The following is a 17,600-nucleotide window of genomic DNA, read 5'->3' as shown; positions in this document are numbered from 1 at the left end:
TAACAATTAGCAGCACATTGCTAACAGTGCTCACAGGCTTAATATGTCATCAACGGGTTGGCTGCAGATGAATGACACAGTATGAGGTGACACACCAGCTAAACAGGCTATTAGCTGTATCTGAAGATGAGCTCTGAGGTGATTGGTACTGTGTCACAGTGATGGGGACTAGGGATGATAGCAAAGCTATTTGTTTGAAGGATATGATTGGGCACTGTGGGTAGTAAGAGGTTAGGAGTGGTACTATTTTGACTGTGTGTTCATATTCAAGTCAGGTATACACTGAGTTTACGAAACATTATGAACACCTGCTCTTTCAATGACCTAGACTGAGCAGGTGAATCTAGAGGGAAGCTATGATGTAAGCCTGACTTTGACTGACAGTGAAAAGGATATAGCACACATCTCTCAGATATACGTTCAGGAGAGGGTCCCTCATCCCCTTCCATCCCTCCCTCCTTCCCTCCTGTCTGGTTATGTAGCATTAGCATGCAAAGTGTTACCTGGGGTGTTAACGCTTGGCTAGCTGAAAGAGAGGTATGAAGGGAGAGATGATGTTATGGGAAATTAGGGAGTTAGACATTTCCATGCTGCTGCCTAAAGAGAACTGTGTAACAATATAGGACAGGGAGAGAGACTAAAGCTTGAGAGAAGGAGAGATCTAGTAAAGTGCCTCGTCAGCAGCAACTGGGGCCATTAATAACAATTAGCAGCACAGTGCTAACAGTGCTAATCTCACAGGCTTTGTCTTGAATGGGTTGGCTGACACCGTATGAGGCGACACCCCACATAAACAACAAGACTGGGATAGGAGGTACCGTGGGTAGTAGGAAGTCAGGAGTACATACATACATACATACATGCATGCATACAGTTGAAGTAGAATCACGACTTTTATTTTAAGAATGTGAAATGTCAGAATAATAGGAGAGAATGATATATTTCAGCTTTCATTTCTTTCATCACATTCTCAGTGGGTCAGAAGTTTACTTACACTCAATTAGTATTTGGTAGCATTGCCTTTAAATTGTTTAACTTGGGTCAAACGTTCCAGGTAGTCCACAAGCTACCCACAATAAGTTGGGTGAATTTTGGCCCATTCATCCTGACAGAGCTGGTGTAACAGTCAGGTTTGCAGGCCTCCTTGCTCGCACACGCTTTTTCAGTTCTGCCCACAAATGTTCTATAGGATTGAGGTCAGGGCTTTGTGATAGCCACTCCAATACCTTGACTTTGTTGTCCTTAAGCCATTTTGCCACAACTTTGGAAGTATGCTTGGGGTCATTGTCCATTTGGAAGACCCATTTGCGACCAAGCTTTAACTTACTGACTGATGTTTTGAGATGTTGCTTCAATATATCCACATAATATTCCTCCCTCATGATGCCATTTATTTTGTTAAGTGCACCAGTCCCACCTGCAGCAAAGCATCCCCACAACATGATGCTGCCACCCCAATGTTTCACGGTTGGGATGGTGTTCTTCAGCTTGCAAGCTTCCCCCTTTTTCCTCCAAACATAACAATGGTCATTATGGCCAAACAATTATATATTTTTTTCATCAGACCAGAAGATATTTCTTCAAAAAGTATGATCTTTGTCACCATGTGCAGTTGTAAACCGTAGTCTGGCTTTTTTATGGCGGTTTTTGAGCAGTGGCTTTTTCCTTGCTGAGCGGCCTTTCAGGTTATGTCAATATAGGACTTGTTTTATTGTGGATATAGATGCTTTTGTACCTGTTTCCTCCAGCATCTTCACAAGGTCCTTTGCTGTTTTGGGATTGATTTGAAATTTTCGCACCAAAGTACGTTCATCTCTAGGAGACAGAACACGTCTCCTTCCTGAGCGGTATGACAGCTGCGTGGTCCCATGGTGTTTATACTTGTTTACTATTGTTTGTACAGATGAACGTGGTACCTTCAGGCGTTTGGAAATTGCTCCCAAGGATGAACCAGACTTGTGGAGGTCTACAATTTTTTTTTCTGAGGTCTTGGATGATTTCTTTTGATTTTTCCCATGATGTCAAGCAAAGAGGCACTGAGTTTGAAGGTAGGCCATGAAATACATCCACAGGTACACCTCCAATTGATTCAAATTATGTCAATTAGCCTATCAGAAGCTTCTAAAGCCATGACATCATTTTCTGGAATTTTCCAAGTTGTTTAAAGGCACAATCAACTTAGTGTATTTAAACTTCTGACCCATTGGAATTGTGATGCAGTGAAATAATCTGTCTAAACAATTGTTGGAAAAATTACTTGTTATGCACAAAGTAGATGTCCTAACCGACTTGCCAAAACTATAGTTTGTTAACCTTTCTAGGACACACGTTCCGCTAGCGGAACCCCCCCACAACATTCCGCTGGAAAGGCAGCGCGGGAAATTCAAAAATATTTTTTTGAAATATGTAACTTTCACACATTAACAAGTCCAATACAGCAAATGAAAGATAAACATCTTGTTAATCTACCCATCGTGTCCGATTTAAAAAATAAAAATAAAAATAAAAATGTTTTACAGCGAAAACACAACATATATTTATGTTAGATCATCGCCAAGTCCAAAAAACACACAGCCTTTTTTCCCAGGCAAAGAGAAGGAGTCACAAAAAGCAGAAATAGAGATAAAATGAATCACTAACCTTTGATGATCTTCATCAGATGACACTCAAAGGACTTCATGTTACACAATACATGTATGTTTTGTTGATAATGTGCATATTTATATCCAAAAATCTCAGTTTACATTGGCGCCATGTTCAGAAATGCCTCCAAAATATCCTGAGAAATTGCAGAGAGCCACATCAAATAACGGGAAATACTCATCATAAACTTTGATGAAAGATACATGTTTTACTTAGAATTAAAGATACACTTGTTCTTAATGCAACCGCCGTGTCAGATTTCAAAAAAACTTTACAAAAAAAGCACACCATGCAATAATCTGAGACGGCGCTCAGATATACACATTTCTCCGCCATGTTGGAGTCAACAGAAATACAAAATTACATCATAAATATTCCCTTACCTTTGATCTTCTTTAGAATGCACTCCCAGGAATCCTAGTTCCACAATAAATTGTTGTTTTGTTCGATAATGTAAAATATTTATGTCCAAGTAGCTACTTTTGCTAGCAAGTTTAGTTCACATGTCCAAACGCTGGCGCCGGTCCAGGCGAACTCGGACAAAAACTTCAAAAAGTTATATTACAGGTCGAATAAACATGTCAAACTAAGTAGAGAATCAATCTTCAGGATGTTGTAATCATTTATATCCAATAACGTTCCAACCGGAGCATTCCTTTGTGTCTACAGAAGTAATGGAACGCAAGGCGATATCATGAGGAATGCGCAAGACCAAGAACTGGCATTCTGCCATACCACTGACTCAAACAGCTGACATCCGGCCCCACATCACACTAGAGGCTTCATTCAACGTTCTACAGACTGTTGACATCTAGTGGAAGGCGTAGGAAGTGCGAACAGATCCATATCTTACTGGGATGTGAATAGGCGATGAGTTGAAAATCAACCAGCCTCAGAATTTCCACTTCCTATTTGGAAGTTTCCCTGCCATATGAGTTCTGTTATACTCACAGACATAATTCAAACAGTTTTAGAAACTTCAGAGTGTTTTCTATCCAATAGTAATAATAATATGCATATATTAGCATCTGGGACAGAGTAGGAGGCAGTTCACTATGGGCACGCTATTCATCCAAAGTGAAAATGCTGCCCCCATCCCTAAAAAGTTAACAAGAAATTTGTGGAGTGGTTGAAAAACAAATTTGAATGACTCCAACCTAAGCGTATGTAAACTTCCGACTTCAATTGTACATTCAGGAGAGGGTTTCTCACCCCCTCCCTCCTTCAACCCCCTCCTGTCTGGTCATGCAGCATTATCATGCAAAGTGTTAGCGGTGGTGTTAGCGCTAGGTTAGCTGAGAGCGAGGGTTGGAGGGAGAGAGTGAAGCAAAGCACTTTAGGAGCTTAGTGCGGCCTTCCTCTCGCTTCTACGTATTATACATGTAATGGAGCTGAAACCTGCTAGACAGTCATTCCTCCTTTTTATGAGATGGAGAGAGAGATGGCTGGACAGATCACAGTATAGATATGTTTTCCACACCTCTCCTGAAACCACCTGACAATGACATGACATTCTAAAGAATTAGACTGAAGATTTATTTAACACTGTTTTATGCGCCTCTGAGAGAGGTTGTTTTTAGTTTTAAAAAATTGACAAGAGGATGACATTAATACTGTTGGGAATCATATGTTTTTTGATTGAAGAAATATTTGATTTGTGAAGATAACTGCAATTCTGCTGTAGCCAATAAAGTCTACTCTGTCAGCAATAGAGAAAGCCATAGTGGTACCATACTGTGTTGACAATGCTATCCCTGACTGCAGGCTGATGTGTGTGGACAGGACATGACTCCTGTTATGAATGTTTCATGTGACCTTTCACCTCAGTGAATGCAATGCCATAGAGCTGTCATAAAGGTGACACAACAGCTGTCATAAGCAATCCCATTAAATCATTTGGTATTTATGACCCCATCCGTGCCCTGTGATACATTCAGTGGTTCCTCATCCTAACTCAAGATGCACAAAAGCAACTCTGTATTTTCTTGTAAATCATGCATTGAAGTCCATGAGAAATTGGAATGAAGGCCCACAACATAAATCAAAGTTGAGTATTTCAGCTCATCGGCTCTGTTAGGCTGGGTGCTGCTGGGGAGGGAGGGAAGGGGGTTCCCGGCCCAGCGCAGCGAGCCCAGGGACCTGATCAGGATTCTGGGCAGCTTGGCATCGATTGCTGCCTCCCTGATCCTGACTCCCAGAGAGATGTGGAGATCAAGTCATTCTGTCTCCCCCATATCACCACACTGCTGCTGCCTCACCTAAGAAACTAACCATCTCTTTCTTCTCTTTTCTACTCTCTCTCCTTGCAGCTCTGACCGCCTGATGGATGACACAATAAGGTAAGCCTAATGCAGACATACATTCTCTCTCACACAGCGTATGTTTTATTATCCTTGTGGGGACCTAAAATGTATTTCCATTCAAAATCCTATTTTTCCCGGACCCCTAAACCTAACCATTACTCTTAACCCTAATTGTAACCCTAAACCTAACCTCTAAGCCTAAAATAGCTGGGAAATATCCCCACGAGGGAGAATTTTCCTTGTTTTACTATCCTTGTTGGGACTTTTTGGGCAAAAAAAAATTCCGGTACCCACGAGTATAGTCTCTCACACTCTCACACATACAGTACCAGTCAAAGTTTGGACAAACCTACTCATGCAAGGGTTTCTCTTTATTTTTTACTATTTTCTACATTGTAGAATAATAGTGAAGACATCAAAACTATGAAATAACGTAAGGAATGATGTAGTAAGCAGAAAAGTGTTAAACAAATCAAAATGTATTTGAGATTCTTCGAAGTAGCCACCCTTTGCCTTGATTACAGCTTTGCATACTCTTGGGATTCTCTCAGCCAGCTTCATGAGGTAGTCACCTGGAATGCATTTCAATTAACAGGTGTGCCTTTGTGCAAGTTAATTTGTGTGGAATTTCTTTCCTCAATGCGTTTGAGCCAATCAGTTGTGTTGTGACATGGTAGGGGTGGTATACAGTAGATAGCCCTATTTGGTAAAAGACCAAGTCTATATTATGGCAAGGACAGCTCAAATAAGCAAAGACATGAAGGTCAGTCAATCCTGAAAATGTCAAGAACTTTGAAAGGTTCTTCAAATGCAGTCGCAAAAACCATCAAGCGCTATGATGTGTCTCATGAGGACTGCCACAGGAAAGCAAGACCCAGAGTTACCTCTGCTGCAGAGGATACGTTTGTTAGTTACCAGCCTCAGGAATTGCAGCCCAAATGAATGCTTCAGAGTTCAAGTAACACAAATCTCAACTTCAACTGTTCAGAGGAAACTGCTTGAATCAGGGCTTCATGGTCGAATTGCTCCAAAGAAACCACTACTAAAGGACACCAGTAAGAAGACTTGCTTGGGCCAAGAAACATGAGGAATGGACATTAGACCGGTGGAAATCTGTCCTTTGGTCTGATGAGTCCAAATTTTAGATTTTCTTTTTTTTGGTTCCAACCGCCTTGTCTTTGTGAGACGCAGAGTAGGTGAACGGATGATCTCCGCATATGTGGTTCCCACCGTGAAGCATGGAGGGGGAGGTGTGATGGTGTGGGTGTGCTTTGCTGTTGACACTGTCAGTGATTTATTTAGATTTCAAGCACGCTTAACCAGCATAGCTACTAGAGGTCGACCGATTTATGACTTTTCAACACCGATACCAATACCGATTATTGGAGGGTCAAAAAAAGCCAATACCGATTAATCGGCCTATTTATTTATTTATTTATTTATTTGTAATAATGACAATTACAACAATACTGAACTTATTTTAACTTAATATAATACATCAATAAAATCAATTTAGCCTCAAATAAATAATGAAACATGTTCAATTTGGTTTAAATAATGCAAAAACAAAGTGTTGGAGAAAAAAGTAAAAGTGCAATATGTGCCATGTAAGAAAGCTAACGTTTAATTTCCTTGCTCAGAACATGAGAACATATGAAAGCTGGTGGTTCCTTTTAACATGAGTCTTCAATATTCCCAGGTAAGAAGTTTTAGGTTGTAGTTATTATAGGACTATTTCTCTCTATACGATTTGCATTTCATATACCTTTGACTATTGGATGTTCTTATAGGCACTTTAGTATTGCCAGTGTAACAGTATAGCTTCCATCCCTCTCCTCGCCGCTACCTGGGCTCGAACCAGGAACACATTGACAACAGCCACCCTTGAAGCAGCATTACCCATGCAGAGCAAGGGGAACAACTACTCCAAGTCTCAGAGCAAGTGACGTTTGAAACGCTATTAGCGCGCACCCCGCTAACTAGCTAGCCATTTCACATCGATTACACCAGCCTAATCTCGGGAGTTAATAGGCTTGAATTCATAAACAGCAGAGCTTCTGGCAAAACGCACGAAAGTGCTGTTTGAATGAATGCTTACAAGCGTGCTGGTGCCCACCATCGCTCAGTCAGACTGCTCTATCAAATCATAGACTTAATTATAACATAATAACACACAGAAATACGAGCCTTAGGTCATTTAATATGGTCGAATACGGAAACTATCATCTCGAAAACAAAACATTTATTCTTTCAGTGAAATACGGAACCGTTCCGTATTTTATCTAATGGGTGGCATCCATCAGTCTAAATATTCCTGTTACATTGCACAACCTTCAATGTTATGTCATAATTACGTAAAATTATGGCAAATTAGTTCGCAATGAGCCAGGCGGCTCAAACTGTTGCATATACCCTGACTCTGCGTGCAATGAATGCAAGAGAAGTGACACAATTTTACCTGGTTAATATTGCCTGCTAACCTGGATTTCTTTTAGCTAAATATGCAGGTTTAAAATTATATACTTCTGTGTATTGATTTTAAGAAAGGCATTGATGTGTATGGTTAGGTACACGTTGGGGCAACGACAGTCCTATTTCACGAATGCGCACTGCAATGATTATATGCAACGCAGGACAGGCTAGATAAACTAGTAATATCATTAACCATGTGTAGTTATAACTAGTGATTATGATTGGTTGTTTTTTATAAGATAAGTTTAATGCTAGCTAGCAACTTACCTTGGCTTCTTACTGCATTCGCGTAACAGGCGGGCTCCTCGTGAGGTAGGTGGTTAGAGCGTTGGACTAGTTAACCGTAAGGTTGCAAGATTGAATCCCTGAGCTGACAAGGTAAAAATCTGTCGTTCTGCCCCTGAACAAGGCAGTTAACCCACCGTTCCTAGGCCGTCATTGAAAATAAGAATGTGTGCTTAACTGACTTGCCTAGTTAAATAAAGGTGTAAAAAAATAAATAATGCATAATCGACGTCCAAAATGACCGATTTCCGATTGTTAGGAAAACTTGAAATCGGCCCTAATTAATCGGCCATTCTGAGTAATCGGTCGACCTCTAATAGCTACCACAGCATTCTGCAGCGATACGCCATCCCATGTGGTTTGCGCTTAGTGGGACTAGAATTTATTTTCAACAGGACAATGACCCAACACCTCCAGGCTGTGTAAGGGCTATTCGACGAAGAAGTAGAGTGATGGAGTGCTTCATCAGATGACCTGGCCCCCACGATCACCTGACCTCAACCCAGTTGAGATGGTTTGTGATGAGTTGGACCGCAGAGTGAAGGAAAAGCAGCCAACAAGTACTCATCATATGTGGGAACTTCTTCAAGACTGTTGGGAAAGCATTCCAGGTGAAGCTGGTTGAGAGTGTGTAAAGCTGTCATCAAGGCAAAGGGAGGCTACTTTGAAGAATCTAAGATATGTATGTTTCTTTGGATTTGTTTTAAAACTTTTTTGGTTACTACATGATTCCGTATGTGTTATTTCATATTTTTGATGTCTTCACTATTATTCCACAATGTAGAAAATTGTAAAAATAAAGGAAAACCATTGAAAGAAAAGGTGTTTCCAAACTTTTGACTGGTACTTATTTATATATATTTTTTGGCTTATTTGTCTATCCTGGCTCCAGAATTGGGGGGTTGGTGTGGTAGCTGTGGTAGAAATTCTATAGGAAGAGGGATTGAAGATTCTTTCAAACAACAACTTTATTATAAGATATGCGAAAATGGAGCAGGTCAACAATCCACTCACCTTGCACAGTTAAAAAGTCCAACGAACAGAGTTGGCTTTCTCCTTTAATAGAATGTACATCTTCTTGTCTATGTGACAGTTAGCAGAATTCTCTTTTTCTCCCTGCAATTCCCACATAGCTAAATTCCTGCCGATCGTAAACAGAGAAGGTCACACTGCGGTGTCACACAAGGCAAGTTTGTATCAGAAAACAATACTACCATATAACGTACAATATTTAAGAAAAAAACAGCATAGTATGTCTAATTAAACAGTATAGTATATCATGAAAATGTATTTCCTCCACATAGCTACAGTGGATGTTAGACATCTCCATGGGCATGAGGTGAAGTCTCTAAAGAGTCGAGTACAGAGACATTAGTGATCCACACATCAGATGGTGACTTGTGTGGAGCGCTTTGCCTCTGACCCCACCTCTTAACATCCACTGTGACACCATTAGATGAAGAGATTACACCATTAGCCCAGAGATGGATACAAGATCAGCTTTCAGGCCTAAGTGGGCTGATATGGTCAAGCACAGTTTGAGGAGAGAGGAAGTGGACTATGCCGCTATCCCTCCAACCATCTCAGACTCCCTGTTGCATTTTTTCCTCCCACCATCTCAGCCTCCCTGTTACCTCTGCCTCATATGCCATAAGGGGTGTCCCCAACCTCCCCAGTCATGTGTGGCCAACCAGCCCAACCTCCTCCACCCTCCCTCCCCATCCCATCCATCTTCTCTCCTTGCCGCAGTCCACCCACAGATTGCTACCCGTAGGGGAGGCTACTGGCACAGGTGCTTCATTAAGTGGACTTGTGAGCCATGCAGCGCCTCTTCCCGTCCAGCCTCCCTCTCCCACTCTCCTTCCTCTTGTTTAAGTGAAGCAGAAAATTACACTGGATGAGAAAGTCACCATCATTACCGGTTCTCTCAAAGTCTTGAACACGCCTAACAAGACACACACGCACACAGCGAGAAGATAATGAAGCTTCTTTCTTTTTTATCTTGATTGTTTGTGTTATTATGCCCTGTGAGGACGAGGAGGGCTGAGATATGATTGATTTATGTGTCTTAATATGCAATCAGGTTTTAAGACCCTTTCACAGGTTGGAGATAACACCTGGTAATGTTTCGAGAGTAACAGTTGATCAGGTACTCCAGTGAGTGCCCCGAAGCAGAAAGGAAAGTGTGAGATTCTTACAACACAAAAATGCTGTTTTTGGTAGTTACATTAACATCTCCATATTTAGATGTTTCAAATTGCAGTGAGACTGGAGAGAATTGGTCTCAATAAACATATCTAGAAGCCCCACAGCGAGTTTACTTTAGGTCATTTTCCTTGAGATGCTAACGGTAATGAGCTAAGCTAGTTTAGCATTGAGCTGGTGTTCAGCCAGGTTGAGTCAGTGTGTGTATGCGTTAGCATTAGACCAGCCCCTATCAGATAGCAGCTCTGATTGCCAGTAGCACATTAGCGTAGCGCTAACGCTGGCCCAGTGTTACAGTCCGTCAGCAGTGTTGGGCTTTGGGAAGAGAGGCGATCTGTCTTCCCCTCTGACTCTGGAGAACATGATATATGAGCTAGACCCTTGGCATAGAGAGAGATTGTCCCCTCAGCAATACCCTGCAAGAGGTGTTGCACACGCTTACTGTATTTACTCAGACTCACATTGTACTTACAAAGAAAACCGAGTACACATTTTAAACAACCACACTTTCTCAATCAAACACACTCGCACCCATGCATACACACTCAAACACACAGTGCACTCACATCCTTGCTCGGTCAAACTCACTCAAAAACACCAAACACGCACATATGCTCACTCACCTGACCAAGTCACTAATCTGACAACCAGGCTCAGTATACTAGGCTCTGACAGCCATGTAAACAAGCCTGGTTGACCCCCCCCTGGGTTCTACTCACAAAGGGCCATACCTGGCCTAGGGGGCCCCCAGGACACCCTTTCGTGTTTTACTGTTGTCACCTTGTTACAGTCTCTGAGGCCAGGGCTGACTGTTGCGTAATCCTACCTGTCCCTGCAGCTAGGCAATTAGCCTCAACAGATTTGTTCCCATATTTGTAACCAGGGATAAATTGTTTACATCTGTTTGCTCCCAACCATTTTTCTCCTTGCTGCCCCCAAAAAAGAGGCTGCCTGTATCCTGTATTTAAATCCAGGAATTCCACTTAAAAACAAATCTATCAGTATGTTGCCAAAAACTGTCTTATTTGAGATCTTAGCACGTTATAAGGGAAGTCATTGGGAGAGGGGTTTTGGGCTGTGGATTAAGGTGCAGGGTTAACTACATCAGATGCCATTGCGGGGCTAAAAGGAGTTGAGTGTTAACTGCCAAAATATATTTAACTAACTGGATTTTCTCAAACAGCTTCATTAAGGTAGTCACCTGGAATGCATTTCAATTAACAGGTGTGCCTTGTTAATTTGTGGAATTTCTTTCCTTCTTAATGCGTTTGAGCCAATCAGTTGTGTTGTGACAAGGTAGGGGTGGTATACAGAAGACAGCCCTATTTGGTAAAAGACCAAGTCCATATTATGGCAAGGACAGCTAAAATAAGCAAAGACATTATTAAGTCATGAAGGTCAGTAAATCTCGAAAATCTCAAAAACTTTGAAAGTGTCTTTAAGTGCAGTCGCAAAAACCATCAAGCGCTATGATAAAACTGGCTCTCACGAGGACCGCCACTGGAAAGGAAGACCCAGAGTTACCTCTGCTTCAAATGACAAGTTAATTAGAGTTATCAGCCTCAGAAATTGCAGCCCAAATGAATGCTTCAGAGAGTTCAAGTAACAAGACACATCTCAACATCAACTGTTCAGAGGAGACTGTTTGAATCAGGGCTTCATGGTCGAATTGCTGCAAGGAAACTACTACTAAAGGACACCAATAAGAAGAGAATTGCTTGGGCCAAGAAACACGAGCAATGGACATTAGACCGGTGGAAGTCTGTCCTTTTGGTTTGATGATTCCAAATTTGTGGTTTTTGGTTCCAACCGCCGTGTCTTTGTGAGACGCAGAATAGGTGAACGGTTGATCTCCGCATGTGTGGTTCCCACCATGAAGCATGGAGGAGGTGGTGTTATGGTGCTTTCCTGGTGACAGTCTGTGATTTATTTAGAATTCAAGGCTCACTTAACCGGCATGGCTACCACAGCATTCTGCAGTGATATGCCATCCCATATGGTTCGCGCTTAGTGCGACTGTCATTTGTTTTTCAACAGAACAATGACCCAACAAACCTCCAGGCTGTGTAAGGGTTATTTGACCACAAAGGAGAGTGGTGGAGTGAAGCATCAGATGACATGGCCTCTACAATCACCAGACCTCAACCCAGTTGAGATGGTTTGGGATGAGTGAAGGAAAAGCAGCCAACAAGTGCTCAGTGTATTTGGGAACTTCTTCAAGACTGTTGGAAAAGCATTCCAGGCGAAGCTGGTTGAGAGAATGCCAAGAGTGTGCAAAGCTGTCAAGGCAAAGGGTGACACTCATATCAATTTTCTTTTTATTTGTTTAACACTTTTTGGTTACTACATGATTCCATATGTGTTATTTCATAGTGTTGGTGTCTTCACTATTATTCTACAATGTAGTGTGGTTGTGTGCACCTACCCTTGCCACCACTCCTGAAAAATTACCTAGGGGAAACACTGTGTGTGTGCTGGCAGTACATGCTTGCAGTACATGCAGTACAGTGTTTCTGTGCGCTAATATACACCGGTCCTCAGTGACTCAGCTCCCCCTGTAATGCTCTCTCTCGCTCTCTGCATTTTAAGTTAATGTAAAAGTCCCCCCCCCCCCAAATGGATTTCTCCTCCTCCACCCACCTTCTGTCTGTCATGGTAGTTGCACTTGGGGGACCTACACACACAATCGTGGCTCATACTTTCTGCTAGAAAAAAGCTGTTTAACATAGCAGAAGTCTTACAGGGTTGATATTGTAGGGTGGGTTACCTCTTCCATTTAACCTATGTAAACTACCATTCAAAAGTTTGGGGTCATTTTAGAAATGTCTTTGTTTTTTAAAGAAAAGCTTTTAAATAATTGTCCATTAAAATAACATCAAATTGTTTAGAAATACAGTGTAGACATTATAAATGTTGTAAATGACTATTGTAGCTGGAAACGGCAGATCTTTTATGGAATATCTACATAGGTGTACAGAGGCCCATTTATCAGCAACCATCACTCCTGTGTTCCAATGGCATGTCGTGTTAGCTAATCCAATTTCATAATTTTAAAAGGCTAATTGATCATTAGAAAATCCTTTGCAATCATGTTAGCACAGCTGAAAACTTGTTCTGATTAAAGAAGCAATAAAACTGGCCGCCTTTAGACTAGTTGAGTATCTGGAGCATCAGCATTTGTGGGTTCGATTACAGGCTCAAAATGGCCAGAAACAAAGAACTTTCTTCTAAAACTCGTCAGCATGTTCTTGTTCTGAGAAATGAAAGCTTCCATGCGAGAAATTGCCAAGAAACTGATGATTTCGTACAACGCTGTGTACTACTCCCTTCACAGAACAGCGAAAACGGGCTCTAACTATAATAGAAAGAGTGGGAGGCCCCGGTGCACAACTGAGCAAGAGGACAAGTACATTAGAGTGTCTAGTTTGAGAAACAGACGCCTCACAAGTCCTCAACTGGCAGCTTCATTAAATAGTACCCGCAAAACACCAGTCTCAACGTCAACAGTGAAGAGGCGATTCCGGCATGCTGGCCTTCTAGGCAGAGTTTCTCTGCCCGGTGTCTGTGTTATTTTGCCCATCTTAATTTTTCCTTTTTTTTTGGCCAGTCTGAGAGATTGCTTTTTCTTTGCAACGCTGCCTAGAAGGCCAGCATCCCGGCTAAAGAAGGCCAGTTTTATTGCTTCTTTAATCAGAACAAAAGTTTTCAGCTGTGCTAACATCATTGCAAAAGGGTTTTCTAATGATCAATTAGCCTTTTAAAATGATAAACTTGGATTAGCAAACACAATATGCCATTGGAATACAGGAGTGATGGTTGCTGATAATGGGCCTCTGTTTGTCAATGTAGATAATCCATTAAAAATCAGCCGTTTCCAGCTACAATAGTAATTTACAACATTAACAATGTCTACACTGTATTTCTGATTAATTTTATGTTATTTTAATGGACAGAAAATGTGCTTTTCTGTCAAAAACAGGGACATTTCTAAGTGACCCCAAACTTTTGAATGGTAGTGTATGTCATTGACTTCTTCTTCTCTCCCTGCAGTATTGCCATGGCGACCAAGGAGAACATGACATCCCAGAGAGGGCTATTGAAGTCCATACAGAGCAGAGTCAACACTCTGGCCAGTATCCTTTACAACACCAAGCAAACCTTATCAACATTGGAGATTCTCCATTTAAAAATCATGTATTTTTGTCCTAGACTAGGCTTAATCTTTGTCTGGGAAGGCAACCCTATGTTCATGTCTGTGTCAGAAATAACAAATTCACAAATATGCCTTATTTTTCCTTTTTAATCAGACAAGAACTTCTGGAGATTGTTCACTTTTATTAGATCATAATTGTCTTTTAAGGCCACCTAGTAGACACTTTTATCCAAAGCAATTTACAGAAGTGAGTACATGTTATGTGATTCCCGCAGGAACTGAACCCATGATCTTGGCATCGTTAGCGCAACACTCTTACTCATTAGGCTTCTTATGTACTGTACTATTGCCTCCTGTGAGCTGCAACCAGACACAATACAGCTATAGAGTCCCATAAACAATGAAAGCCAGAGTGCCTGTCGGTTCACATTACGCATCCTAACTGTTTAAAAGGCACACTGAGCATGTTTCAATTAGAACGGTTTATCTCAGTTTGAGGCTCCAGAGACATCCTCCAGTGGTCTTCAAACTTTTCCTGTTGAAAAGTGATATCCCAAGTATAAATACAGTAAAGTGCATGCACTAAAGTGGTAAAAAAAATATGTTTTGAGCAAAATTTGTGTGATTTTTACACACAACTGCAAACTTCAAGGAGTAGGGTATTCAATGAGTTGGTCTGATGTGAATTTGTGATGTCATCTGCCTCCCACCTTGCTTGAGGAACAATTGAGGAGAAAAAGAGCAACAAAAGAGGAAGCCCCCCCCCCACCCCTCCACTTGTGCTATGTCATGACATACCTGGACCACCTATTGAGATGTGACTTTTGTTAAATAAATCAGGTGTTAAATGAGCTGAAAAAGAGACTGGAGCACCACTAATGGGTGCTTGATTCTGTCTGGTCTCTTCTCTTTTCTCAGAGAGCATTGTTATCAGGCCTTCCGGCCGGCGATTCCGTATTTTCCTCACATGGGACACCAGCCTCTGGAGAGAGAAACTCTTATCGATTCTAAGGAAATATCTGAGCAATCTGATCCAATCTGGTCCATTTAACTGGGGGGGGGGGGTCACAGAAAACCCTATTTTCCACCATCATTTGCAAATAAATTCATTAAAAATCCTACAATGTGATTTTCTGGAGAAAAAAAATTCTCATTTTGTCTGTCATAGTTGAAGTGTACCTATGATGAAAATTACAGGCCTCTCGCATCTTTTTAAGTGGGAGAACTTGCACAATTGGTGGCTGACTAAATACTTTTTTGCCCCACTGTACATGTGTTTTATACCATTTTAAAGGTAATCTTGTTGTTAATCCCACCAAAGTGTCCGATTTTCAAATATGCTTTTCAGCGAAAGCACCACAAACGATTATGTTAGGTCACCACCAGGCCAAAGATAGCAGTCACAAAAAGCACAAATAGAGATAAAATGAATCACTAACCTTTGATGATCTTCATCAGATGATACTCATAGGACTTCATGTTACACAATACATGTATGTTTTGTTTGATAAAGTTCATATTTATATGAAAAATCTGAGTTTACATTGGAGTGTTACGTTCACTAGTTCCAAAAACATCCAGTGATTTTGCATAGACACATCTATTCAACAGAAATACTCATCATAAATGTAGATGATAATACAAGTTATGCACATGGAATTATAGATATACCTCTCCTTAAACTTTACGGATAAAGCAAACAATGCAATAATCTGAGACGGCACTCAGAACTATAGTCAAATTAGCCGCCATGTTGGAGTCAACAGAAACCAGAAATTGCTCCCTCTGCTGTTTCCTGAAGTCCCCAGTCATCTCCTTAGTTTTGTTGACGTTGAGTGAGAGGTTGTTTTCCTGGCACCACCCTCCGAGCCCTCACCTCCTCCTTGTAGGCCGTCTCATCATTGGTAATCAAGCCTACTACTGTTGTGTCGTCTGCAAACTTGATGATTGAGTTGGAAGCGTGCTTGGCCACGCAGTCATAGGTGAACAGGGAGTACAGGAGGGGGCTGAGCACGCACCCTTGTGGGGCCCCCGTGTTGAGGATCAGCAAAGAAGTGTTGTTTCCTACCTTCACCACCTGGGGGTGACCCGTCAGGAAGTCCAGGACCCAGTTGCTCAGGACGGGGTTCAGACTGCTCTAATTACGTTGATAACCAGTTTATAATAGCAATAAGGCACCTCAGGGGGTTGTGATATATGGCCAATATACCACTGCTAAGGGCTGTGTCCAGGCACTCAGCGACGCGTCGTGTCTAAGAACAGCCCTTAGCCGTGGTATATTGGCCATATACCATACCTCCTCGGGTCTTATTGCTTGATTATACCCCGGCTGTCAGCCAATCAGCATTCAGGGCTCGAACCACCCAGTTTATATTTCCAATGTAATGATTATTTGAACATTACTTGTAATAAGAGGTGGTTGGTTCTGTTTGCCTTAACTTCCTTCCCCAGATCGTTTCCCAGCCATCAACAACCTCGTCCAGCGAATCAACCTGCGGAAGAGACGAGACTCCCTAATCCTGGGAGGAGTCATCGGCGTTTGCACCATCCTCCTGCTGCTCTACGCCTTCCACTGATGACGGACAGACCGGTCAAACAATCGTTACTCTGCGTTTGTAACATCGGAGTCAGAACTCTGGAGAATGGGCTTTAGTGATTGGAGGCTACTGGACAGACAGACACGCTCTTGGCCCAATCGGTTAACAGGATTGATCAAAGGCAGCATGGACTACCTGATTTGTATTTAGCAGTGGGAGGGAAGGATGGAGAACGATATGTGAGATGGAGCAGCACCTTTTTCTTTTTTATCGAAAGTTTGTGCTGTTCAACTCTGGTTAAGGGAACAGAGACCAAATGTACTGATATGACTAGATTTGAAAGGAAAGGATTATATGTATATAATTCTTTCAAATCTATTAGTACCTTGAGATAGGCAAAAGTCATATATATATATATATATATATGACTTTTGCCTATCTCAAGGTACTAATAGATTTGAAAGAATTATATATAAAAAAATATATAAAAAGAACACTTGCTTTAAGGAGTGTAATGGTCTGAAGACAGGCGGTGGAAACGAAAGACTGTCTGTTGATTTCTGTGATGGAAGGATTTTTAGTTGAATGGTCCTTTTTCGTGATGGGATATTCAGGAGGTTCATCATCATCATGGCCTGTACATTGTGCATTATTAATAAATTATTAATTTACAGTATGTGATACTAGGCACTTATTTTATTTGTCTATTTTTTTTACTTCGACATGTATTGATAAATTGTATTTTTCATTGAAGACCATTGATAGAACTCCAGTGCTGCAAGTACCGTTATTCTTTAAACAATGGCCACATTCAGGTGTATGGTTCAACTAAAACTGTGAAAGTCTCAGACTTCTTCCATTACGTGTTTCCTTCAACTCACAACCTCTACATCAGGGCTGCCCAACCCTCTTCCTGGAGATCTACTGTCCTGTGGGTTTTCAGTCCAACCCTAATTTAACACACCCGATTCTACTAATTAGCTGCTCAACAAGACCATAACT

General features: G+C 41.4%; 1 protein-coding gene across 2 annotated transcripts in view; it reads left to right on the top strand.

The window, feature by feature from the left end:
- LOC129832066 (Golgi SNAP receptor complex member 1-like) overlaps window positions 1–17,274 on the top strand; it is a 49,158-nt gene extending 31,884 nt beyond the window's left edge. For both annotated transcript variants that reach the window (XM_055895810.1, XM_055895811.1), the window contains 3 exons: window positions 4,953–4,982; window positions 13,959–14,041; window positions 16,513–17,274. In XM_055895810.1, coding sequence (XP_055751785.1) covers window positions 4,953–4,982; window positions 13,959–14,041; window positions 16,513–16,637 — 238 coding nt within the window. In that variant the 3' untranslated portion in view covers window positions 16,638–17,274. The remainder of the gene's footprint in view (window positions 1–4,952; window positions 4,983–13,958; window positions 14,042–16,512) is intronic.
- Window positions 17,275–17,600: the final 326 nt, after the last annotated feature.

Source organism: Salvelinus fontinalis, chromosome 33, assembly GCF_029448725.1.
Source record: "Salvelinus fontinalis isolate EN_2023a chromosome 33, ASM2944872v1, whole genome shotgun sequence".
In the NCBI taxonomy this organism is placed as follows: Eukaryota; Metazoa; Chordata; class Actinopteri; order Salmoniformes; family Salmonidae; genus Salvelinus; species Salvelinus fontinalis.
The sequence above is the reverse complement of the archived record's forward strand: the minus strand, read 5'-3'. Positions and strand labels throughout refer to the sequence as shown.